Source organism: Rhinolophus ferrumequinum, chromosome X (genome assembly GCF_004115265.2).
Source record: "Rhinolophus ferrumequinum isolate MPI-CBG mRhiFer1 chromosome X, mRhiFer1_v1.p, whole genome shotgun sequence".
NCBI classification, from domain to species: Eukaryota; Metazoa; Chordata; class Mammalia; order Chiroptera; family Rhinolophidae; genus Rhinolophus; species Rhinolophus ferrumequinum.
The window spans coordinates 39,547,443-39,573,052 of NC_046284.1; the positions used below are offsets into that span (position 1 = coordinate 39,547,443).

The following is a 25,610-nucleotide window of genomic DNA, read 5'->3' on the forward strand; positions in this document are numbered from 1 at the left end:
GATATCACCTCACCCCAGTTAGAACGGCTATCATCAACAAGACAATTAGTAACAAGTGTTGGAGAGGCTGTGGAGAAAAAGGAAGCCTCATACACTGTTGGTGGGAATGTAGACTGTTGCTGCCGCTATGGAAGGATCCTCAAAAAATTAAAAATAGAATTACCCTATGACCCAACAATCCCTCTCTTGGGTATCTACCCAAAGAATCTGAAAACATGTATCCATAAAGACACATGTGCTCCAATGTTCATTGCAGCTTTATTTACTGTGGCCAAGACATGGAAACAACCAAAATGTCCTTCGATAGTTGAATGGGTAAAGAAGTTGTGGTATATATACACAATGGAATACTATTCGGCCGTAAGAAAAGATGAAATAGGACCATTTGTGACAACATGGATGGATCTTGAGAATATAATGCTAAGCGAAGTAAGTCAGGCAGAAAAAGCAGAGAACCATATGATTTCAATTATACATGGTATATAAACCAAAAACAACAAAAGAACAAGACAAACAAATGAGCAACAAAAACTCATAGACACAGACAGTAGTTTAATGATTACCAGAGGGTAAGGGAGGAGGGGAGTGGTAGATGAGTGTAGACGGGATCAAATATATGGTGATGGAAGGAGAACTGACTCTGGGTGGTGAACACACAATGGGATTTATAGGTGATGTAATACAGAATTGTACACCTGAAATCTATGTAACTTTACTAACAATTGTCACCCCAATACACTTAAATTAAAAAAAAAGTATAGGACAGGGAGTATTGTAATAACAATGCATGGTGTCAGATGAGTACTAGATTTATCAGGGTTCTCACACTGTAAGTTCTATAAATGTCTAATCACTATCTTGTGTACCTGAATCTAACATAATATTCTATGCCAACTGTAATTGAAAAATAAAAAATATTTAAACAAAGAACTACCAATTTATTTTTTTGAAATGGAATACCAATTGTCTAAGGATAATTGATAAGATTAATTATATCAATTGGATATCAATTCTATCAGTTGGATAGTCCATCCTTTCCCCATTGACCTGCATTGCTACCTTGCCACATATCAAGTTTCACATATTGATGAATATTTTTGATGTTACTATTCTGTTCCACTGGTCTATATGTCTATATGTTTTTGAAATTACTAATATTTTCCACTGCTCTGTATTTCTATATCTGTACTAACACCATATTATTTTAATTAGTGTAGCATTATAATATTGTTTCATATTTGCTAAAACAAATCTTCCTCACTTGTTCAGGAACATCTTATTTTGTTTTATTTTTTTACCTTTTTCTCTTTCACATAACTTTTAGAATTAGCTTTCAAGTTTCACGAAAAAAACTGCCGGGAATTTGATTGGAATTCTGTTGTCTCTACATATCAATTCAGGTACAATAGGAACACATAATTCTTAACAAGGATAGTACTATGTAATTTTTGAAGAATGATGATATTTAGGCATCCCTTATATCACCCAGTTCCCTCATTCCATGTTTTGACTAGAGCTTTATTGGGTGTCCTCATCTCTTTAAGTAGCCCCCCCACACACATTCACATCTAATCCTACAACTTTAGTATTCTCCATTTTGCAATTTACGCCTCTTATGTATTTGCTAAAAAACAACAATTAATTTTAGAAACCAATCTAGTCAAATCTATTTTCACAGTGAAATTCTGTAGATATAATAGTACCCCCCAAAGATTTCAAATAATAGGGCTGGCATATATTGGTGCAAAAGTGTTTTTCAGTCCATCACAAAACTGGACTGGACAATGCAAGGTAGGCAACATAATATGGTGACTAAGAGTTCTAGCTCTTGAGTCAAAAAGAATGAAGTTTACATCTAATACCTCTCACTCTCTTTGACGTCAATTTATTTAAAATCTTTAAACCTTTTTTGTCTATAAAATGGAGATGGCAGTAATAATTATTATGTACCCTAGGAATGATGTGAGAAATAAATGAGATAACATATGTAAAGCAATTAGCAGGATGCTCAATGGTAGCTATTATTGTTATCATGGAAAATAATCATAAATTGATATTTCTTTTTTATAGAAGTTAAAAACAATAATTTTCCCTCTGATAGGTACATAATCTATATCCAATTTCAATAGAAATAAAGTTTTTGGATTGTAAAATAAATATTACTAAGTCTGCAGAATACAGCTTGATATTAGATTATTATTACACTGTGATTCCTTTGTAATAGCAGCCTGTCCTTTGAAACTCTTAAACCAGGCAATGAGTCCTCCTCTCTAGCTATCATAGTCCTAGATGGCATCTTCCTCCAATATGAAGCTGTTTCGCATACACTGAAAATCTGTCGTTTAGTGTAGCCACCTTCACTAATTCCATTAGGTTGATCCTCTGGATAACTTGTTGCAGCTTCTACATCAGCTCTTGCTACTTTACCACCTTGTACTTTTATGTTAAGGAGATGACTTTTTCTTTCTTTCCTTAAACCTCATGAATCAACCGATGATAACTTCAAACTCTTCTTCTCCAGCTTTCTGTCCTCTCTCAGCCTTCACAGAATTGAAGAGAGTTGGGGCCTTGCTCTGGATTAGGCTTTGGCATAAGGGAATGTGGTGGCTGGTTTGATCTTCTATCCAGACCACTAAAACTTTCTCAATATCTACAATAGGGTTGTTTCTCTTTCTTATTATTCATTTTTCCATTGGAGTAGAACTTTCAATTTCCTTTAAGAACATTTTCTTTGCATCAACAACTAACTGTTTGGTGCAAGAGGCTTAGCTTTCAGCCTATCTCAGCTTTCAAAATACTGTCCTCACTAAGCTTAATCATTTCTAGCTTTTTTTAAAAAATAAACTTTATTGGGGAATAGTGTGTTTCTCCAGGGCCCATCAGCTCCAAGTCGTTGTCCTTCAATCTAGTTGTGGAGGGCACAGCTCAGCTCCAAGTCCAGTCGCTGTTTTCAATCTTTAGTTGCAGGGGGCACAGCCCACCATCCCATGTGGGAATTGAACCGGCAACCTTGTTGTTGAGAGTTCGTGGTCTAACCAACTGAGCCATTCGGCCTCCCCTCCAGAACCTCAATGGCAGCTCATTGTCTTCAATCTAGTTGTGGAAGGCACAGCTCACTGGCCCATGTGGGAATCAAACTGGCAACCCTGTTGTTTAGAGCTCACGTTCTAACCAACTGAACCACCTGGCCACCCAACTAACTTTTTTTTCTTTTTAATTTATTGGGGTGACAATTGTTAGTAAAATTACATAGATTTCAGGTGTACAATTCTGTATTACATCATCTATAAATCCCATTGTGTGTTCACCACCCAGAGTCAGTTCTCCTTCCATCACCATACATTCGATCCCCCTTACACTCATCTCCCATCCCCACCCCTCTTACCCTCTGGTAACCACTAAACTATTGTCTGTGTCTATGAGTTTTTGTTGCTCATTTGTTTGTCTTGTTCTTTTGTTGTTTTTGGTTTATATACCACATATCAGTGAAATCATATGGTTCTCTGCTTTTTCTGTCTGACTTATTTTTTTTTTAAACTGAGAGACTTGCAACTCTTCCATTCACTTGAACACTTAAAGGCCATTGTGATGTTATTAATTGGCCTAATTTCAATATTTTTTGTGTCTCAGGGAATAAGGAGGCCCAAGGAGAGGGAGAGAGGTGGGGGAACAGTTGGTTGTTGGAGCAGTCAAAACAACATTTATCAAGTTAGTTTGCCGTCTTACATGGGTGTTATTTGTTGTGCCCCCAAATATTTACAATAGTAACATGAAAGATCACTGATCATAGATCACCATAAAAAATTTAATAATAATGAAAACATTTGAAATATTGAGAGAATTATCAAAATATGACAGAGAGATATGAAGATAGCAAATGCTGTTGGAAAAATGGTACCAAATAGACTTGCTCAACACAGTGTCACTACAAACCTTCAATTTGTCAAAAAAAAAAAAAGGTATTATTTGTTATGTGCAATAAAATGCAGTATGACATGAGTTCCACAAAGACTACCATTACTAACTAAAACTAATATCCATGTTGGATAGCACTACTAGATGTTACTACTAAAAAGGTGAATTCATTCTTTGTATCAACACAAGCATAGTATATACACTACACTTACTTTTAATGTTCTTTGCAGTCAAAATTGTAAAATATTTTATGTATTTGCGATACACATAGCCATTAATTGGAGATAGACTAAAGTTAAAAGAGCGTTACCCAATTTATATTCATGGCAAATGTTTATGTTTCTGGTACCAGTAACAATTTTCTTGATGGAATACTTCATCCATTTCAAATTTGTGTTTTAACTTTATAATCCATTAGGCAAAATTTGATCTTACTTTTGGGATATTAACTTATGAAGACAACTAAAATATTAGTCCATTACACTTTCAACTGTTATTGTAAAATCTACTATGAGTTTACCAAATAAGTCACATAATCTTAGTCAACAATTTGTAGGTATTCATGCATAAAATAGTCTTTCTCGGATTAATAAACCCCAAATCTTTTTGATCAAATAAAATTACTTATATGAATAAAATGAATTTTTAAAAATACTATTGCTAAAAATGATGGTCTCACTTCCAGTAAGAGAGCATTAGTGTCATGTTAAATAGTTAAGTCAGACATCCTAGTGGACTGAAACACTAATAAATTTAATTGCATGTTTGTTGCAAGCTATTACATTCTGACAGTTTTATACGCAACCAAAGACTTTCAGTATTTGCATTTAAGGTTTACATTTCAGATAATTTGAAATTCAAATTAAGCCTTACCTCAGCTTCCTGAAGTTTTGTAAAATTTGACTCTGCTCCAATATAGTATGAAATGCCTTTTGATGCGCCCTCCAGAGTTGCACCTCGTATTAACAGGATGAGTAAGACAACATAGGGAAAAATAGCTGTAAAATATACCACCTATCAGGAAAAAAAATTGAAAGTCATTTATTTAAATCATGGTATATAACTGCGTACAAAAAAGTCATTAGTCAGTTGACATTGGTAAAATAAAGTATCAAAAATTTCAAAAGGTAGGGCTAGCCCAGCGGCTCAGGTAGTTGGAGCACCATGCTCCTAACGCTGAGGTTGCCAGTTCCACTCCCACATGGGCCAGTGAGCTGCGCCCTCTACAGCTAAGATTGTGAACAATGGCTCTCCCTGGAGCTGGGCTGCCGTGAGCAGCCAGAGGTTGGCGTGAGCTGCTGCAGGCTGCTGTGTGCTGCCTCGGACTGCTGTGCTGCCGTGGGATACCGTGTGCTGCCAGGAGCCACCGGTGGCCTGCGTGAGTGGCCAGCAGTCAGCATGAGTGGCCAGCAGCCAGTGAGAGCTGCCGTGAGCGGACAACCGAAAACCAGCAACCGACTGCCTCAGCCAGGGGGGTGCGCAAGGCTCATAATACCAGCATGGGCCAGGGAGCTGTGTCCTACACAACTAGACTGAGAAAGAATGGCTTGAACCGGAGTGGGGGGGCGGAGGCGGAAGAGGGGGGGGGATTTCATAAGGATATTAGCAAAGTTGGCATAATTTTCTCTTTCTGTTCTCACCATTCTCAAATTATCCATTTTTAAAACACTCTGATGAGTGACATCAGAAACACAGCAGCATGAGGGATGATCCTTGAATTCTCCCCTTGAAGTTACAACAAGTTGAACAACTATAATTCAACAAAGGATTCCCTACGCAACACACAAACACATTTGAGAGATCCACACATCAATACATATGAAGATGGGCACATCAAAGTGAACAGGGGAAGAGGGAAGGGAGAAATGCAGATATTGGGGCTGTGGGATGCAGCCCAGAGATCCATGTGGTCCTGGGAGAAGGAAGGGTTGAGATGGCAGGTGCACTCTTTGTGGCCCCAGCAATTGTGTTTGAGAAATCAGCATATAGTATGGCAGAACCAAATCTAGGCAGATACCTCAGGGCAAAGATGGAATACAGAAGTGCGACAACCGTGGTCTAACAGCCATCACTGCCAGGCAGAAAACAAAGCCACAGAGCCTGGCTGTCTCCCCTAAACCTCCCAGACCTCGACTCCTTCCCCCCCACCTTCCCAGTACTAGCAACAGGCCCCAGAAAAAACTCTAGCACTGTTGGATTAAAGAGCAGAATATCTGCAGCCCTGAGAACTAAAAAGACAGTTCCTGAATGGCAGGCGTACACTATGGCTAATTCCAATGACAATGGAAGAGCTATAGAGGTGAGGCAGCTGTGGTCTGGCAATTGCCATTACTCAGAGGAGAACAAAGCCACAAAAACACCAGCTGCCTCTCCTAGCTAATCCAGCCCCCACCTTTCATGGCTGACCACAGTGGGGACATAGAGGGCTGCTGAGGTGCACAGCTCTATATCTGGATTCTGAGGCAACACTGAGCTCACATGGCCTCAGAACCACATCATCTACCATGTCCTCCCATGGGTGGAGCCCTGAGACTGGAGTGACCTGGACACAGAAGAGAAACCGACATGTCCAGGAAATCTCCCACCATATGAGAAGTCAAAACAGGGCAAGTGAAAATAAAATGCTCCAGTGCTACCTACTGGAAAGCAAAAGAATGACTTCTTCATATCAACCTGGTGCAGAATCCACTGCCATAGCTGCCCAAGAAGAGAATTCATCAACTACCATGAATAACCAAGGTAACAAGGCAGCACAGGAGAAAAACAGAAAATCTCCAGAAAATAAAATTAAAGACATGGAAATATGTGACTTAAGTGACAGAGAATTCAAGATTGCTGTTCTCAGAAAAACTCAATGAGATGCAAGAAAGTTCAGATAGGCAGCTTAATGAACTCAGAAATAAAATCAACAAACATAATGAACATACCAACGAGAATTAAATTTTTTAAAATAACCAAATAAAAATTCTGGAGTTGAAGATGTCAATAAAAGATGAAAATGAAAAGTGAGCTTAAGAAACAGAGCTGACTAGATGGAGGAAAGAATTAGTGATATCAAAGATAGAAATCTGGAAATGACACAAATAGAAGAACAGAGTGATTTGAGTTAAAATAAATGAAAGAACTTTACAAAAACTATCTGACTCTATCAGAAACAGCAATATAAGAATAATGGCTGTACCAGAAGGAGAAGAGAGGAAGAAGGGCACAGAGAGTATATTCAAACTAATAGTCAATGAGAACTTCCAAAAACTATGGAAAGAACTGGATCCTCTAATCCAAAAACCAAACAGAACACCTAATTACCTCTATCCTAACAGGCCTTCTCCCAAGGCATATTTTGTTGAACCTGTCAAAAAAATAATGACAAAGAAAGAATTCTTAAGGGAACCAGGGAAAAGAAGATTGTAGCCTACAAAGGAAAGCTTATTAAATTATCATCAGACTATTCAGCAGAAAGTCTACAAGACAGGAGGGAGTAGAATCAAATATTCAAAATATCAAAAAAGAGAAATTACGATCGAAGAAGAATATATCCCACAAATTTATCCTTTACATATGAAGGAAAAATAAGGACCTTTCCAAATATACAGAAGCTGAGGGAATTTTCCACCACAAAGTCTGCATTACAGGAAATACTGAAGGAGACTATTCTGAGACAAAACGACAAGAGGATACAGAACTATGAGTAAGATTACTAACAGACAGAAGCAAGAAATGGCAACCCCTACACAGAATACACTTAAACATATCATAAAGGAAAAAAAAGATAAAAACATCAAAAGAAAATTTAAAAAGACAATTTCCTGCTGCAAATCAGAAAAGCATTCGTAGCATAAATGGGGATAATCTGTGACAACAAAAACATAAAAGGTGAGGGAGTAAAGGTCTGAATTTCTAAAGAGGAATGAAGGAAAGATGCATGCTAAAAGAAAAGGGCTACTGTATATATTAAAATTTCTTTTGCATGAACTTAATGGTAACCACGCAAACAAAATCCAGAACAAATAACATAAAAAAGGAGGGAAAAAATCATAGAATACCACCAAACTAAAATAACAGAAGCACAAAGGCAAAGAAACAATGGAGACATCAATCAACCAGAAAACAAAAGGTAAAATGGCAATAAAAAATCCTCATATATCAATAATCACCCTACATTCAAATGGACTGAATGCACTATAAAAGGCACAAGGTAGAAGATTGGATCAAAAAACAAAACCCAATCATATGTTGCCTCCAAGGGACACTTCTCAGCTACAAGGACAAACATAGACTCAAACTGAAAAGGTGGAAAATGATAATCCAAGCATATAGCATCCAGAGAAAAATGGGTATAGCCATACTTTTATCTGTCAAAACACACTTCAGGATAAAAAAAGGTAACAAGAAACAAAAATGGATATTTCATAATGATAAATGGGACAAAACAACAAGATACACACTTATCAATATACTGGGGGTGACAAAAAATGTATACACATTTTAAGAGATGTTATTTATTCTCAAGCAGTAGTTCACCAAAATCAAAAGTGTCTGGATGCTGATAATAACCACTTTCAGTGCCTCTTGTAATTGCAGAAGTCAAATGTGACTTGTATTCATTTTTTTGTTATTGGTACATACTGAGTATTAAAATTAATACAGTTTTTTCCTTTCTTAAAATGTGTATACATTTTTTTGCCACCCTCTGTATATGCTCCCAATTAGGGAGCACCAAAATACATAAAACAGCTACTAACAGAACTAAAGGGAGAAAAGGACAAAAACACAATTATAGTAGGGGACCTAACTACACCGTTGACAGCTATGGATAGATCATTGAAACAGGAAATCATTAAGAAAATGTGATCCTTAAATGACATATTAGACCAAATAGCCTTTCATCCTAGAACATCAGACTATACATTCTTTTCCACATTCTTAATGATAGACGATATGTTGGGACATAAAACTAGCCTTAGAAAATTTAAGAAGATTGAAATCATACCGAACATATTCTCTGACCACAATGCTTTGAAACTGGAGATCAACTGCAAATAGAAAGATGGAAAAACCACAAATACATGGAGATTAAACAACATACTACTAAAGAATGACTGGCTCAAAGAAGAAATAAAAAGAGAGATCAAAAGATTCATAGAAACAAATGAGAATAAAAATACATTGATCAAAATCATTGGGATACTGTGAAAGTTATATTAAGAGGAAAATTTATATCATTACAGGACTAGCTCAAGAAACAAGAAAAATCCGAAATAAACAACCTAACATTACATCTTAAAGAACTAGAGAAAGAAGAACAAACTAAACCTAAGGTCAGCAGAAGGAGGAAAATAATAAAATTAGAGCAGAATTAAATGAAATAGAGAACAAAAAGACAATTGAAAAAATTAATGTGAAAAAGAGCTTGTCCTTAGAAAAGCTTAACAAAATTGACAAACCCTTGGCTAGGCTCACTAAGATAAAAAGAGAGAAGACACTAATTAACATAATCAGAAATGAAAGAGGGGAAGTTATCATGGATGCCACAGAACTACAAAGGATCATACAAGGATACTATAAAGGACCATATGCTACCAAATTCAATAATCTAGAAGAAATGGACAAATATAAAACCTTCCTAGACTAAATCACAAAGAATTGAAAAATCTAAATAATCTGATCATCTGTAAGAAAATTGAAACAATCATCCAAAACCTCCCTAAAGTCAAAAGTCCAGGGCTAGATGGCTTCACTAGTGATTCTACCAAACTTTCAAAGAGGATTTAATACCTGTCTTCAAACTCTTCCAAAAATATGAAGAAGAGACAAAACTTCCTAAGTCATTTTATGAGGTCGACATTACTTTGATACCAAAACCTGATAAGGATAACACACATACAAAAAGAAAACTACAGACCAATATCTCTGATGAATGTAGATGCAAAAATCCTAAACAAAATACTAGCAAATCCAATACAGAAACATGTTAAAAATATACATATGATCAAGTGGGGTTCATTCCAGGAATAAAAGGATTATTCAACATACACAAATCAATCAATGTGATACACCACATAAACAAAATGAATGATAAATATCATATGATCATATCAATAGATATAGAAAAAGCATTTGACAAGATACAACATACATTTATGATTAAAACACTTAATAAAATACATAAAGAAGGAAAGTACTTCAATATAATAAAGACCATATATGGAACATCCTCAGCTCATGTCAAACTTAATGGTGAATTTATGATTAAAACACTTAATAAAATAGGTATAGAAGGAAAATACCTTAACATAATAAAGGCCATATATGACAAGCCCTCAGCTAATTTCATAATTAATGGTGAAAAACTGAAGCCCTTTGCTCTACATTCAGGAACAAGACAGGGCTGTCCCCTATCACCTCTGCTTTTCAACACAGTGTTGGAAGTCCTTGCCAGAGCAATCAGACAAGAGAAAGAAATAAAAGGAATCCACATTGGGAATGAAGAAGTTAAATTATCACTCTTTGCAGATGACATGATGCTATCTATAGAAAACCCTAAAGACTCCACCAAAAAGCTATTAGAAACAATCAACGAATACAGTAAAGTTGCTGGCTACAAAATCAATGTACAAAAGTCCATTGCATTCCTATATACTAACAATGAAATCTCAGAAAAAGAAATACAAAAAACAATTCTTTTTGCAATTGCAACAAAAAGAATAAAATACCTAGCAATAAACTTAACCAAGGATATGAAGGACCTATATGCTAAAAACTATAAGACATTTTTGAAAGAAATTGAAGAAGACACAAAGAAATGGAAAGAAATTCCCTGCTCATGGATTGGAAGAATCAACATAGTTAAAATGGCCATATTACCCAAAGCAATATACACATTTAATGCAATCCCCATCAAAATCCCAATGGCATTTTTTAAAGAAATAGAACAAAAAATCATCAGATTTGTTTGGAACCACAAAAGACCCTGAATAGCCAAAGCAATTTTAAGAAAAAAGAACAATACTGGAGGTATCACACTCCCTGACTTTAGCTTGTACTACAGGACAACAATAAACAAAACAGCATGGTATTGGCAGAAAAACAGACACATAGACCAATGGAATAGAATTGAGAACCCAGAAATAAAACCACATAAATATGGACAGATAATTTTTGACAAAGAAGCTAAAAACATACAATGGAGGAAAGACAGCCTCTTCAATAAATCGTGCTGGGAGAATTGGAAGGCCACGTGCAAAAGAATGAAACTGGACTGCTATCTGTCACCATGTACCAAAATTAATTCAAAATGGATCAAAGACTTAAGCATAAGACCTGACACAATAAACTGCATAGAAGAACACATAGGTACTAAACTTATGGACCTTGGGTTCAAAGAGCATTTTATGAATTTGATTCCAAAGGCAATGGAAGTAAAAGCTAAAATAAATGAATGGGACTATATGAAACTTAAAAGCATCTGCACAGCAAAAGAAACCATTGACAAAATAAAGAGGCAACCAACTGAATGGGAGAAGATTTTTGCAAACAGTGCTTCTGATAAGGGGCTAATATCCAAAACATACAAGGAACTCATGAAACTCAACAACAAAAATCAAACAACCCAAGTGAAAAATGGGCAGAGGACCTGAAGAGACATTTCTCCAAAGAGGACATACAAATGGCAAAGAGACATATGAAAAAATGCTCAACATCACTAATCATCAGAGAAATGCAAATAAAAACCACAATGAGATATCACCTCACCCAGTCAGAATGGCTATCATCAACAAGACAAATAGGAACAAGTGTTGGAGAGGCTGTGGAGAAAAAGGAACCCTCATACACTGTTGGTGGGAATACAGACTGGTGCAGCCATTATGGAAGGCAGTGTGGAGGTTCCTCAAAAAATTACGAATAGAATTACCATGTGACCCTGCAATCCCTTTCCTGGGTATCTACCCAAAAAATCTGAAAACATCTACACATAAAGACACGTGTGCTCCAATGTTCATTGCAGCTTTGTTTACGGTGGCCAAGACATGGAAACAACCAAAATGTCCTTCGATAGATGAGTGGATAAAGAAGTTGTGGTATATATACACAATGGAATATTATTCGGCGGTAAGAAAAGATGATATAGGAACATTTGTGACAACATCGATGGATCTTGAGAGTATAATGCTAAGCGAAATAAGTCAGAAAGAAAAAGCAGAGAACCATATGATTTCACTGATATGTGGTATATAAATCAAAAACAACAAAAGAACAAGACAAACAAATGAGAAACAAGAACTCCTAGGCACGGACAATAGTTTAGTGGTTACCAGAGGATAAGGGGGGTGGAGGGTGGGAAATGAGGGTAAGGGGGATCAAATATATGGTGATGGAAGGAGAACTGACTCCGGGTGGAGAACACACAATGGGATTCATAGATGATGTAATGCAGAATTGTACACCTGAAATCTATGTAAGTTTACTAACAATTGTCACCCCAATAAATTTAAAAAAAACAAAAAACTTAATGGTCAAAAACTGAAAGCACTTCCCTTAAAATCAGGAACAAGACAGAAATGTCCCCTTATCACCACTGTTATTCAAGATCATATTGGAAGTCCTAGCCAGAGCAATCAGGCAAAAGAAAGAAATAAAAGGCATCCAAATTGGGAATGAAGAAGTTAAGTTGTCACTTTTTGCCAATGACATGATTCTTTACATAGAAACTTTAAAGACTGCACAAAAACTTTTAGAAACAATAAACAAATACAGTAAAGTTGCAGGATACAAAATCAATGTACAAAAATCCATTGCATTCCTATATATTAACATTGAAATATCAGAAAAGGAAACAAAAACAAAACAATTATGTTTGCAATTGCCAATGAAAGAATAAAATACCTAGCAATAAACTCAACCAAAAATGTGAAGGACCTATACACTGAAAACTATAAGACATTATTAAAAGAAATTGAACAAGACAAAGAAATGGAAAGAAATTCCACGTTCATGGAATGAAAGAATCAACATAGTTAAAATGGCCATGTAACCCAAAGCTATATATATATTTATTGCAAAACCCCAATGGCATTTTTTAAAGAAATAGAACAAACATTAGATTTGTGTAGAATCATAAAAGACCCCAAGACCCAAAACAATCCTAAGAAAACAACAAGGCTGGATGTATTACACTCCCTGACTTCAATGTATACTACAAAGTGACAATAATCAGAATAGCATGGTATTTGCAAAAAAACAGACACAAAGACCAACGAAGGAGAATTGAGAAGCCAGAAATAAACCCACATATATATAGGCAGATAATTTTCAACAAAGTAACCAAAACCATACAATGGAGAAAAGAAAGCCTGTTCAATAAATGGTGTTGGGAAAATCGGAAAGCCACATGCAAAAGAATGAAACTAGACTGCTGTCACCGTATACCAAAAATAACTCAAAATGGATTAAAAACCTAAACATAAGACCTGAAACAGTAAATTGCATAGAAGAAAGCATAGTTACTAAACTTATGGAACTGGGTTCAAAGAACATTTTATGGATTTGACTCCAAAGGCAAGGGAAGTAAAAGCTAAAATAAATGAATTGTACTATATCAAACTTAAAAGCTTCTCCACAGCAAAAGAAACCATCAACAAAACAAAGAGGCAACCAGCCAAATGGGAAAAGATATTTGCAAACAACACCCCCAGAAAGGGGCTAACATCCAAAATATATAAAGAACTCACAGAACTCAACAACAAAAAACAAACAATCCATTAAAAAATCAGCAGAGGACTGGAACAGACACTTCTCCCAAGAAGACATACAAAAGGCCAACAGATATATGATAAAAGGCTCCTCTTACTAGCTGCTCGGGAAATGCAAATCAAAACCACAGAGATACCACCTCACTCCTCTTGGAATGGCTATCATCAACATGACAAATAATAAGTGTTGGAGAGGCTTTGGAGAAAAAGGAACTCTCATATTCTGCAGGTGGGAATGTAATTTGGTACAGCCACTACGGAAAACAGTATGGAGGTTCCTCAAAAAATTAACAATAGAATTACTATATGACCCAGCAATCCCTCTTCTGGGTATCTACCCCAAAAAGTCCGAAAACATTTATCCATAAAATATATGTACCCCTATGTTCATTGCAGCATTAGTCACAGTGGCTAAGACATGTAAACAATCAAAGTGTCCTTCGATAGATGAGTGGATAAAGAAGATGCAGTATATATACACAATGGAATGTTACTCGGCCATAAGAAAAGATGCAACAATGCCATTTGCGACAACTTGGATGCATCTTGAGATTATCATGCTAAGCAAAATAAGTCAGGCAGAAAAAGTGAAGAACCATATGACTTCACTCATATGTGTCATATAAAACTGAAAACAACAAAGGAACAAGACAGACAAAGAAACAAAAACTCATAGACACAGACTACAGTTTGGTGATTACCAGAGAGTTTTGGGGAGGGGCATGGTAGAAGAGGGAAAAGAGGTTCAAATATAGGATGATGAAAGGAAAAAAAAAAAAAAACATGTCAAGGATGAACAATAAACAAAATATGCACTACGAACAAATCTGTTTTGAATATTAATATAGAAATGTTTAATATAAACAGATATAAACTAGCTAGACATTAAAAGAATGTCTCATGGGAATCACTCCAGGAATGATCTGCTGTTAGGAAATTTAGTAAATAATCCTATTCCAGAGAGATGGCTAGGGTGTCTGCAGCTAAATAGCAAAGAAAGAATTGCCTGATGCTTGTAGGATCTGAAAAATATTTGATAAATGTGACTGCTTTCTTTTTATTTGACCTGAAAACTCTGATGTATGAAACAATATTTCCCGGTTCATGTTATAAATACATTAATATATGTGGAGTGATAACTTGTAATCCAGATGTAGTATTTTTTTCCAAAATATATCCTTATAAATGTCTGAATATCACCCATTGGTAAATTACTGCATTGAGGGGGGAAAGAAAATGATTTTAAACTCGGCAATGGTTAGTATATACTCAATCCCCAAACAGAAGGAATATAATCTACTGGTAGATGTCCAAATCCCGGGAAAGCTGATTGAAGAGAATGCTGGACATTTCCTATTATTAGGTTGTTGCAAAGGTAATTGTGGTTTAAAAAGTTAAAAATAATTGCAAAAACCACAATTACTTTTGCATCAACCTAATAGTATTCGTAAAGTTACCAATAAGACAATTTGATAGCACACGTGCAAGTGCACTGCTTGTGTCCTAAATAACACATGGTTCCAGATGAGCAGGTTGTCTTTGAGGCTGGCTTTTCATTATTGTGGATTTCTCTGATTCATAGATGCCTATGTTTGATAATACGCCCAAGGAGATGATTTAAACAAGTCATCCAGAGACCATTAAAAATTAATTGCCTGTGTAAGTGGCCTTTAATGGATACTTTCAATATTAACATCAAAAAGGAACCGAGGGTTTCAAAAATGTGCAATTGAAACATTATTTTAAAAAGTTTCCACTGACTATGATATTCACAGTATTTCTATGATTTAACAGCATGTTTTATCACATCTTAACATTAACTGAATGTGCTAGATATTGTACCCGAAATACAAAGATACTATCCACAGTTATTTCTATCTCCCATCTTTAAGGAAATTTCACTCTGTAGTTACAAACATGTAAACATTCACTTTTCTGGGTACTGTACAACTGCTCACAGAGAAAATTTCATGTTATTCTTTGAAATTGCCATGATGCTTTCTTAAAGTTTAAAAAACAATGAAGTGGGGAAATATAATGTTTTTCAGTAGAGGACTCTTTGCTGAGAGAGAGGGCTCTGAGCCCATTTTAGCAAACTTTCAGAGAATGATTACAGTTTACTTTTTTCAATCTCCCTCCAACTAGGGGAATCTTGAAATTATTACCCTGTATAACGAGGATCTAGACTTTTAAAACCACACATTGCAATATATAATTCCATTCAAGATGCTTATTTATATAGATGCTTATTTATATACCAAAAATTTTAAAATATACTTGCAAGTCTCAGAATACTGTATCAGCTAGAAGCGTCCAAGTTTTGAGTAATTGCACAACTTTAGTACTAGTTTGTGTTTGTTTTGTTTTATTTTGACAATAGCAGTGATCTTAACTATTTTCTTAGAACTAGGTTGCTTACTTATAACGCTTTTACATATTTGAATGTTCCCATTATATGAAAAAATATGAATTCGATAATGCTTTACATTGAACTATAATAAAATTGGAAAACAGCTCCATCACTATCTAATGTGTTTTCCAAGTTACCTTGCCAGAAGACTTGATTCCTTTAAATAGTGCTGCACCAACTATGAGCCAAGCCAGAAGAAGACAAAGAGCCAAATACCACACAATTTCTCCAGTCTCATCCATTCCACTTGAGCGTTGGAGTGCCACTTTGCTGAAAACACACAAGCTCGTTTATGAACACAGAATCACTTGTCTTAATACATTGAATTTCATCCAGGAGAAAGCTTCTGGATGAGTATTTTATCTTATTAATACACCAATGTCATGACAGCCTTTTATTGATACTTTTGTATGGAGAGGCAAAAATAACTCAATGAAAAGCCAGGCACTGACCTTCAGGCTTAATTGCAGCCAATTCAAAGTTTCAAACCCTAGAAAAAAAGAGCCACTGATTCCTTTAGTTATGTGTTTTCCCTAATATTTCAAAGCTCCTTTATGTAAAAAAAAAAAATAACCTTGTGTCACATTATTTCATTTTACTTGTTACAGTTTTTTCTCAAGTTAAAATGGCAAAGAAAACATTTTAAATTGTATTAAAATATTTTCTTATTCATTCTACTTGTATTTATCATCATAACTAAATGGTCCCATTATTTATGCCTTTCTCAAAGACTTTCTGTAAAATTCTATGATTTCCACTAGGGGCATGCACAGATCTAGAATTTTAATTCTTAGCTTGGTGTTTGGAACATTTCGAGCTCCAAATTTTAAAAGGATCACAGCAGAGTATTAACATGTACATGAGGAAGAGCTCATTACAGCAACAGTCAAGGAAGTTAGGTTAGGGTAAAAGGTAGGTGTACAGTAAAGAAAATAAAGAGAGAACATTTAAAATTAATAAAAGTAAATATAACCCAAAATATCTCTTCCTGCTATATAGTGACAATTGTAAGCAAATGAATAATGAAGAATTGCAGCCTTAAATAGCAATTTTACCCCAAAATTACTCATCACCCTATTGTTTATTATTAGAACATGCAAATTATCGTCTAAAATTGGAATAATTTTTCTTCAAAGCAATGCCTTAACTTAATAGTTAATGAGTGCTAAATAAATCATTACTGACAGTGTTGTACCCATTTAAATAGCTAATTTATAAATGACAATTTGTTGACTATGAACTAATTTTGTAGATTACTACTACTCACACAGGATAGGTAAACATTTGAGTCAAATAGAGTAGAAATTGCTTCAATTCCCTTTTTTTCTACTTATGTGATTTAAGAAAAGAGCTGATTAATATTTTATTGTTAATTATGAAAGTGTTTTAGTAACATCTGTTTAAGAAGTAGATTGTCTAGGATACTTACTTCCAATATTGTTCACTGGGAAGCTGCCCTGGCTGATAAACTTCACTTCCATTGATGCAGGTTAAATGGTTGGCATCTACCCAGCTTTTATTCACTTGGATGATCGCCTCTATTCTGGTACCCACATTACAGTGAGTTACTAAAAATTATGCAAAAGAATGCACACACAGACACATACTTAGTTTTACAAGAGTACTTTTTAATGGTAAAATATTTAAAGTACTGCCTAAATTGTTACTTGGTAAAGGTGGAGCAGAAATTGTACAAATGGAATAAGCCATGTACATTCAGCATTGTAAATGTTCTCTATTACTAATCTGGGGGTGAGTATGAAAATATTTGCCCTTTTAAACTATGAATATATTTATAGTAATAAAAGCTATAAAGTAACAATCTTTTCAGTTGGGACCTAGTGCCCTAAGGAACTTTCAGTATGTGGACTTATTTAACTTATGTGAAAAATGACATCTTTAAATTCCTGAGAAGCATTCAATCTTTATCACTTTATCCTATGATATACATAAGCAGTCCTAGTGTTAATAGTCTACAATATTGATGCTACAGTGTCCCAAAGATTAGCAACAAATGCATGGGTAACACTCACTGTCTCCTGAAACACATTACCACTATCATGGACAGTGCTTTTCTCTCTTCATTACTTTCCCATTGTCTTCCTTCTCTCCTGCCCATGACTTAGACCTGAGAGTACTCCTAGTAGAGGTTAGGACTTACTGGCTGCCCTCAGAAATTAACATTGTATTAATCTATTTTCAGGTTGTACGTGCTTTATTCTGGTTTCAATAACCTACAGCTTGCTTAAAACTGCTCCTAAGTTGGTTAGAAAATGATTTAAGCTTATTAGAAACAATAAAAGAATGAAGCAGAGTCAACAATATTTTTAAAAATAAATAAATGAATTTTTACCTATAGGTGATCTGCTACAGTTTTTATCTGCCCAATAAGAACAATTTTTCCACGGTAGTTCACTTTGAAAAGAAGCAAACATGTAGTAAAGACTATAGGCAATTATGACGTTGTAATATATGGTCACAAAAATGGATATCAGGACCATTGTAATTCCCACACCTGAAAAAGAGAGAAGTTAAAATAAAATACTAACAAATAAAATTTACTTTGCTAACTCATAAAAAAGCTGCATCTTAACTTCCACAAAATCTATTTTGAAATGAGAAGTCTGTTTCAAACAACTTTTTTCTTTTTGGGGGCTGGGGAAGCAGTACTACTGTCTGTCTAGCTTTCTTCTCAAATTTAAAATTATTTTTATGACTGGTTTTCTGAGACAGTTTTTTAGTTGATTAGAAAAAGGTACTAAGATCAAGGGCAGAAGATCTGTATTGATTGATCAAATTCACATAAGGAAAACCCATGTCCATTGCTCTGTATTATTAATTCTATAAATTCTTGTCAGAGTCGGTACTATTCTTTAAAAAAGGAAGGAAGGGGGGCCGGCCCGGTGGCTCAGACGGTTGGAGCGCCGTGCTCCTAACTCCGAAGCCTGCTGGTTGGATTCCCACATGGGCCAGTGGGCTCTCAACCATAAGGTTGCTGGTTTAACTCCTCGAGTCCCTCAAGGGATGGTGGGCAGTGCCCCCTACGACTAAGATTGAACACGGCACTTTGAGCCGAGCTGCTGCTGAGCTGCTGCTGAGCTCCCGGATGGCTCAGTTTGTTGGAGCACATCCTCTCAATCACAAGGTTGCCTGTTCGACTCCCGCAAGGGATGGTGGGCTGTGTCCCCCTGCAACTAGCAACGGCAACTGGACCTGGAGCTAAGCTGCACCCTCCACAACTAAGACTGAAAGGACAAGTTGAACCTGAACGGCACCCTCCACAATTAAGACTGAAAGGACAACAACTTGACTTGGAAAAAAGTCCTGGAACTACACACTGTTCCCCAATAAAGTTCTGTTCCCTTCCCCAATAAAATCTTAAAAAAAAAATAAGGAAGGAAGGAAAACTATTCATAACTCATATCGTATTGACTCACTGACCAATACATCTTCATCTATAAACCAACATTTTGACAAGTAGAAGATAATGCCTATGAATTAATGTCCTGAAAGAATAGTGTACAGCATTTCTACAAGTACTGTACATGTAAGGAAAATTCAATAACTCAGTAACAATCTGAATTTAAACTTCCAAAATTTCTTTAACTCAGTAGTTTCAAAATGCAGTTTACCGTAATGGATGTAATTCCTATGCTTAAGACTGGCTTTTGAGGTAGCTTCCTTAATATTCCAGCACAATATTCTATTCACATCACTACAAATTTATTTTTGATGTTCCATTGAGGCTTTTACAAATAGTTTTCAGCAGCTAGCACATACCAAAATGAGATCTAATCTTCAGACAGAAAAACTGTTTGAGGTTTAATATCAAGGCATTTTTAAAAACTTTACCAGTGTCCTATTCTATTAGGAGAATCCAAAAAAAAATTGTGACCTGCTTTTCAACTTTTCTGAATGAGGCATTGTAAAAGATATGCAAAAGCAAGAAGACAAGGACTGCACATGAAGCAGAAAAAAGCCAGAGCCATGAAGTTAATGCACAACAGGACCATGTGCCAAGAGAATTTAAAAGGTGAAAATAGAAAGGGAATGACACTCTTACAATCCTCTCTAATATCCTTCCTTACCTCTTCCATACCTGCAGACTGAGATAAACAGCAATAAAAATTAACACTTGGTTTTTAAATTCTACAGTGGCAAATATGCCAAAAAAAAAAAACCCAAAACAAAACAAAACAATGTATGCTTCTTTGCTTTTAATCTGTCCAAATTTTAAACACTTTTCTTTCACATAGTGAGGACAGCTATATGCATGAATAGACCAATAAGAACAATAAGGAAAACATTTTAATACCAACCTTGAAACAATGGAAGAATCCTCCAAACTGAAACTGGACCTAAGCTAGCAAATTGTCCCAGGGAACACTCTAGGAAGAACAAAGGTAAACCAGCCAGTGCTAGCATAATCGCATAAGGTATCAAGAAGGCACCTAGAAAATGCAAAAAGAACCAAAGCACTGATATCCCAAAACCTTCATGGCACTTTGACAACCAGTATAACATTTTGAAAGCATTCTCACATAGTGGAGGGAGTACTGGGTTTAGGCCCCAAATTTACTACTTTCTGTGAGAAAGTCATTGATTCTCTAAACCTTGGATTCTTCATCTATGAAACAGGAATGCTAGTATAGGAAGTTGTCACATAACATCATTGATAGGTTCTGTGATTTTAAGTGAAACGATGTTTAATGAAACCACTTTAACCACAGGCTGCTTGATAAAAACAAGAGTTAAGTTCCTATGGCATCTCATCAATGTTTCAACAAAAGAACGTTGAGTGAAACTATGAGGAGTGGCAGTGTTATGCAATGAGGTTGTTGTGATTATTAAAAACAAAAGCCTATAAAAAGCAATCCAGAGGAATTGAATGAGCCAGATAGACCGAGGTTTCTATCCTGGCTCCACCATTTACTAGTTATGTGACCTAGGGCAATTTATGTAACTTCTGAACCTTGGCTTCTTCATCAATGAGGAGAACAATACGTACAAACTCATTACTTTGTGGTAAGGGTTCAATTACAGAGACTAAGTGAAAATATTTGGCAATATGTCAGGCATACAGTATATGTTCAAAGTTAGTTTCCCTCCTTTTTCCTTTAAAAATAAATGGTCTGTTTTTAAGACAGGATGCAAAGGCTAAATGTGGTTCAGAGTTTCATTGCAGTTAAGGAAATCATTGCAGTTAAGGTCATTATTCTCCAAATAGTTATGAAGCTTTCACTCAATGTTAATAACAGATTTATTGTTTTTGTTAGAAGAACCTGAACTTTTGAGATGCATTCAATAAAATTTCAATTTTATAAGAACTAATTATCTTAATTTAGATTATACAGGCCCCTTTTTTATTTTTTTAAAAAAACTTTTATTATTTTATCTTTTTTCCTGCCCACTTTTGGGGCATAACATTGCTCATTAGAAATGTTACCAGATTGTAGGTAGAAGCAGGGCCAGAATATTAAATGCTTTGGTCAAGTATTCTAGAAGTCTTAACAAAATTCAATAAGAAACTGTGGGGATTAGTGTACAAAAATGTGCTTTTGCATTATGTACATTTTATTTATCCATATTACATTTTTCCTCATGTGTTTTACATATTATGATATTATAACATCATACCTGGGAATTATATTTTTCCCAACCCTCTGAATATATTTTGCTAAAAATAATGAGACAATAAAGTACTTGTTATATACAAGTCGCTAATCATTAGAACATAGTGTTTCTACAGATGTTTCAATATACATACCATCATTGTTATGAGTAATAGAAATTTAAGTCCTGTTAATAATAAATATGAAGAAAAAGTAATACAAAATATCCCTGTTTAAATATTACAATTATCAAAAGCTTACTAATCCAATGTAAATAGGGTTTTTGGAAAAAATAAACAATTATTTTCCTCAGTGTCATATATGGTTTTTCACCCATTATATTATTTCATTAGTAATAACAACTATATTGGTAAATTGTTAATACACCACAGTGGTCACAAATTGGTAATACTGTTGGCCTAGACCCTACGGTAGTATGATACTTCTCTTTCATAAACTGTTAAAAAGAATCTACGGATAAAAATTATTCCAGATTTTAGCAATAATTTTTTAAACCTGACTGTATTTTTTTTTATTTTTAATTTATTGGGGTGACAATTGTTAGTAAAATTACATAGATTTCAGGTGTGCAATTCTGTATCACATCATCCATAAATCACACTGTGTGTTCACCACCCAGAGTCAGCTCCCCTTCCATCACCATACATTTGATCCCCCTCACCCTCATCCCCCACCCCCCAACCCCTTTACCTTCTGGTAACCACCAAATTACGTTCCCCAGATTAATTTTCAAGCCCGTGGCCATCCTATGAAACCTGACTGTATTTTTAAACGCAGATCTATTAACATTTGACAAATTTGAATTTCATGTTCATCTTCTACCCTTGGACAAGAGAGAAAGAAGCAATTGAGATAGCCTAGATCATCCATTACCCAAATAATGTGATCTTTAAAAATTGAGAGCCGATATGATATATTAATTTTTAGAGAAAATGGTGAAAGAAATAATAGGGTATAAAAAATAATACTGTTTTGTTTTGGCCATGTTTAAAAATCCTCTATTACACCTAGTTTAATACAGTTCCTGGAAATGTATGGCAACTCCTGGGCCTATGTCTGATGTCAAATCACATGGAATTTCTTATTCTAAACCTGAATACAAGAGGCTGGAAAGAAGTTTGAATGCTTCTTTTCATTACACTGGACCTTAGGACATGCACACCCAAAATATTGTGATTTCTGACTCATTTTGCAACTTAAATTTACACAAAACCCATAGCCAAATGACTTAGGCTCTAGATAAGGGAATTTTTTGCCACCAACACTTGAAGTGTTTGATAAACAGAGCTCCTTTCTTAAGTCTCTGAAAGACAGTATGAATCTTTTAATGCAACCAATTAACAAGGAATATAAGATTGAAATATCACCACACAAAATCCTATTGTACCAAGACAAATAATTATAGTGACACAGTTTCACTGGTACCCAATTATGAAATATAAGGGCATGTCACCTCTACACTTCTAGGAGAACCTGTAATTACAAGTAAACAAAATATGGTGTAAGTGGAAAAGTTGTTTCAACATTGCGAGAGAATTGTGCAATTCATTCTGTATCCTTTTGTGTGTTATCTCAGAGTTATTTTATTCTCCTGATCTAATTAAGTCTTCCTTAATGATTTCTGGGGTATACACAGTATTATTTAGCAAAAATTAAACACCTTGGCTTGAACTAAATTCTATTGCATTTCAGAAATATGTTCTACATAGTCAATTCAATTCGGGATACATGTAACAATAATTACTTTTTAATCAACTTCTTCCACACTTAAATTTCCACTATGCAATGACTTGCTCTATTTACACAATTTATTTGAGCTCTTTATTAGCACTAGAATTTCCTGTCTATTGCTTAGATTCCTCTATAAGTTAAGCAAAACACTACTGAAGCCTGAACAGATTATCATAGGAATGTATACATTAAGAAGAGTAAGTCGTAGTTGAAGATTACACAAGATCTCAAATCAGAAACTCAGAAGTGCTAAATATACAACTTTTGTCAATTTATATCTGAGGATTTAGTAAAGCCAGCTTTGTAACAAGAGCTAGCAACTCATAGTCTAATAATGAATGCAGTATGCTTGTTTCCCAGCCTTCCACTAATTGAAAACATAATGTACATTTCCTAAATTCTTAAAATATCCTCAGAGGCCATACAGCACCTCACTAAAAACTGGAGGGGAAAGAAGTATGTGTGTGTGTGTGGGGGCACATACCTCCGCCATTGTTGTAGGTCAAATATGGGAATCTCCACACATTCCCCAATCCCACTGCATATCCAACCATAGATAGAAGATAATCCGATTTTTTGGACCAGTTACCACGGTCCTGATTCTCATCATTTTCACCAACATGGAAATTCTCAGATGAAGCTGTCACTTTCTGGAGGAGGAAAAATATCAACAGGTTGTCTTTCTACTATTAAAAATTCCATAGAAGCATAATTTCACTAATCCATAGAGTAACAGTGAGAGAGGCAGAGAGAGAATGAACTCTGAAAACCATAGCCAAAAGTAACATTACCCAAGGTTGGGGAGACTTCTGCTAATGGCTGCTTTTACATTACAACATTTACCCCTTGAAATGAAAAAAGCTCTGTAGGTGAATATTTTTACTACTTCTTCCAGTGAGATCATCCAAATTTTGGTGGAAAGGTTACATATAGCACCCAGCATGAAGGGCAAATGAAGTTGGACAAATAAAGTTTAAAACACTAAAGTATTAAAGATGAATTAGGTAAAATCAACACTCTTGAGATTGTAGGAGATCTTTGAGAAGAAGGATCAACGATAGCTTCCACTAAAAGAAAAGATAGAAGGAGGTGTAGGTGTGTGTGTGTGTGTGTGTGTGTGGAGAAAGAGAGAGAGAGAGAGAGAGAGAGAGAGAGAGAGAGAGAGAGAGAGAGAGAGAGGGCCACAAAAAAAGTTCATAGACTTCTTTATATAGGCTAACAGTTTTGGATGTTTGGAGTTAAGGAAAGTTTAACTTCTCTCACTATCTTGAAGTGCTTTCCTGAAAGCCACAAAATAATATACAGAGACAAATTATCCTGTCCCACCAGATGGAGCAACTCTTTCTACTTCAGAGGAGAGGGGTTATCTCCCAACAGTGTTAGCTCCTCTGAGTTATGGAGGGTTCCTCAGGTTGGATAAGGACAGTGTATTTTCTCATTTCCCTCCAGCATATGGACATATTTTGAAGAGGTACAGTAAACAGGATTTTCTGGGCACACTCAAGACAGAAGATGTGGTGACCCTATCTTCTAGCTACCAGAGTAAGAGCTGTTCTATTTTTCCTCTATTCAATGGGGACATCTCAGGCACACTTGAAGGCAATTAAACAGAAACGTGAAGAAGTAATAGCTACAGAAAGCAAAAACTGAGAATGGCATCCCCTTAAATTTTTCCTTCCCAGCCCCCCACACCTCCGCAGTTCCCACACCCCTACCTCTTTCCCTCTGCACTTGAAGAAGCTCGGGCATTTCAACTTGTCCATAGTTCACTCACTCCCTCTGCTCGCTCCGCCTTGCCTCCCAGTCTGGTTGAGCTTGACTGGCGGCAGGTGCACACTCCCCCGTTGCTGCCTGCCAGAATGAGCCACCTTGCCCAGGGGTGGGACCATTTATGAAGGGAAGCTCTCTCCTCCCCCTCCTGGGCAACCTGTCGTGTCAATTATCGGAAGAGACCAAAGTGAGGCTCTGGTTTTTCCCCAGGTAAGCTGGCATGTAGCAATCCCCTGCCTTAGCCCCAGGAAAGGGCTGGGCTGTGAGAGAGCGGAGCAGCCTGAGCCAGATGACTGACAGCCTTTGACTCAAAGCCCTGCAGGTGCCTTCGCAATCTCCCCTCCTTTCCCGGGTTCCCTGCTTCCTCCTAGCCTCCTTACTTAGTCTGGTCTCTGTCCTAGA

General features: G+C 35.8%; 1 protein-coding gene across 2 annotated transcripts in view; it reads right to left on the reverse strand.

The window, feature by feature from the left end:
* Nucleotides 1-25,331, reverse strand: part of SLC6A14 (solute carrier family 6 member 14) — a 77,434-nt gene extending 52,103 nt beyond the window's left edge. The window contains exons 1-7 of one of the 2 annotated variants that reach the window (XM_033118443.1): nt 25,154-25,331; nt 23,923-24,088; nt 20,394-20,525; nt 18,428-18,589; nt 17,504-17,642; nt 16,212-16,344; nt 4,789-4,929 (exon numbers count right to left, since the gene is read on the reverse strand). In XM_033118443.1, the coding sequence (XP_032974334.1) occupies nt 4,789-4,929; nt 16,212-16,344; nt 17,504-17,642; nt 18,428-18,589; nt 20,394-20,525; nt 23,923-24,088; nt 25,154-25,201 (921 nt within the window). In that variant the 5' untranslated portion in view covers nt 25,202-25,331. The remainder of the gene's footprint in view (nt 1-4,788; nt 4,930-16,211; nt 16,345-17,503; nt 17,643-18,427; nt 18,590-20,393; nt 20,526-23,922; nt 24,089-25,153) is intronic. The other variant, XM_033118516.1, reaches the window with a different exon arrangement.
* Between the last annotated feature and the right edge of the window lie 279 nt (nt 25,332-25,610).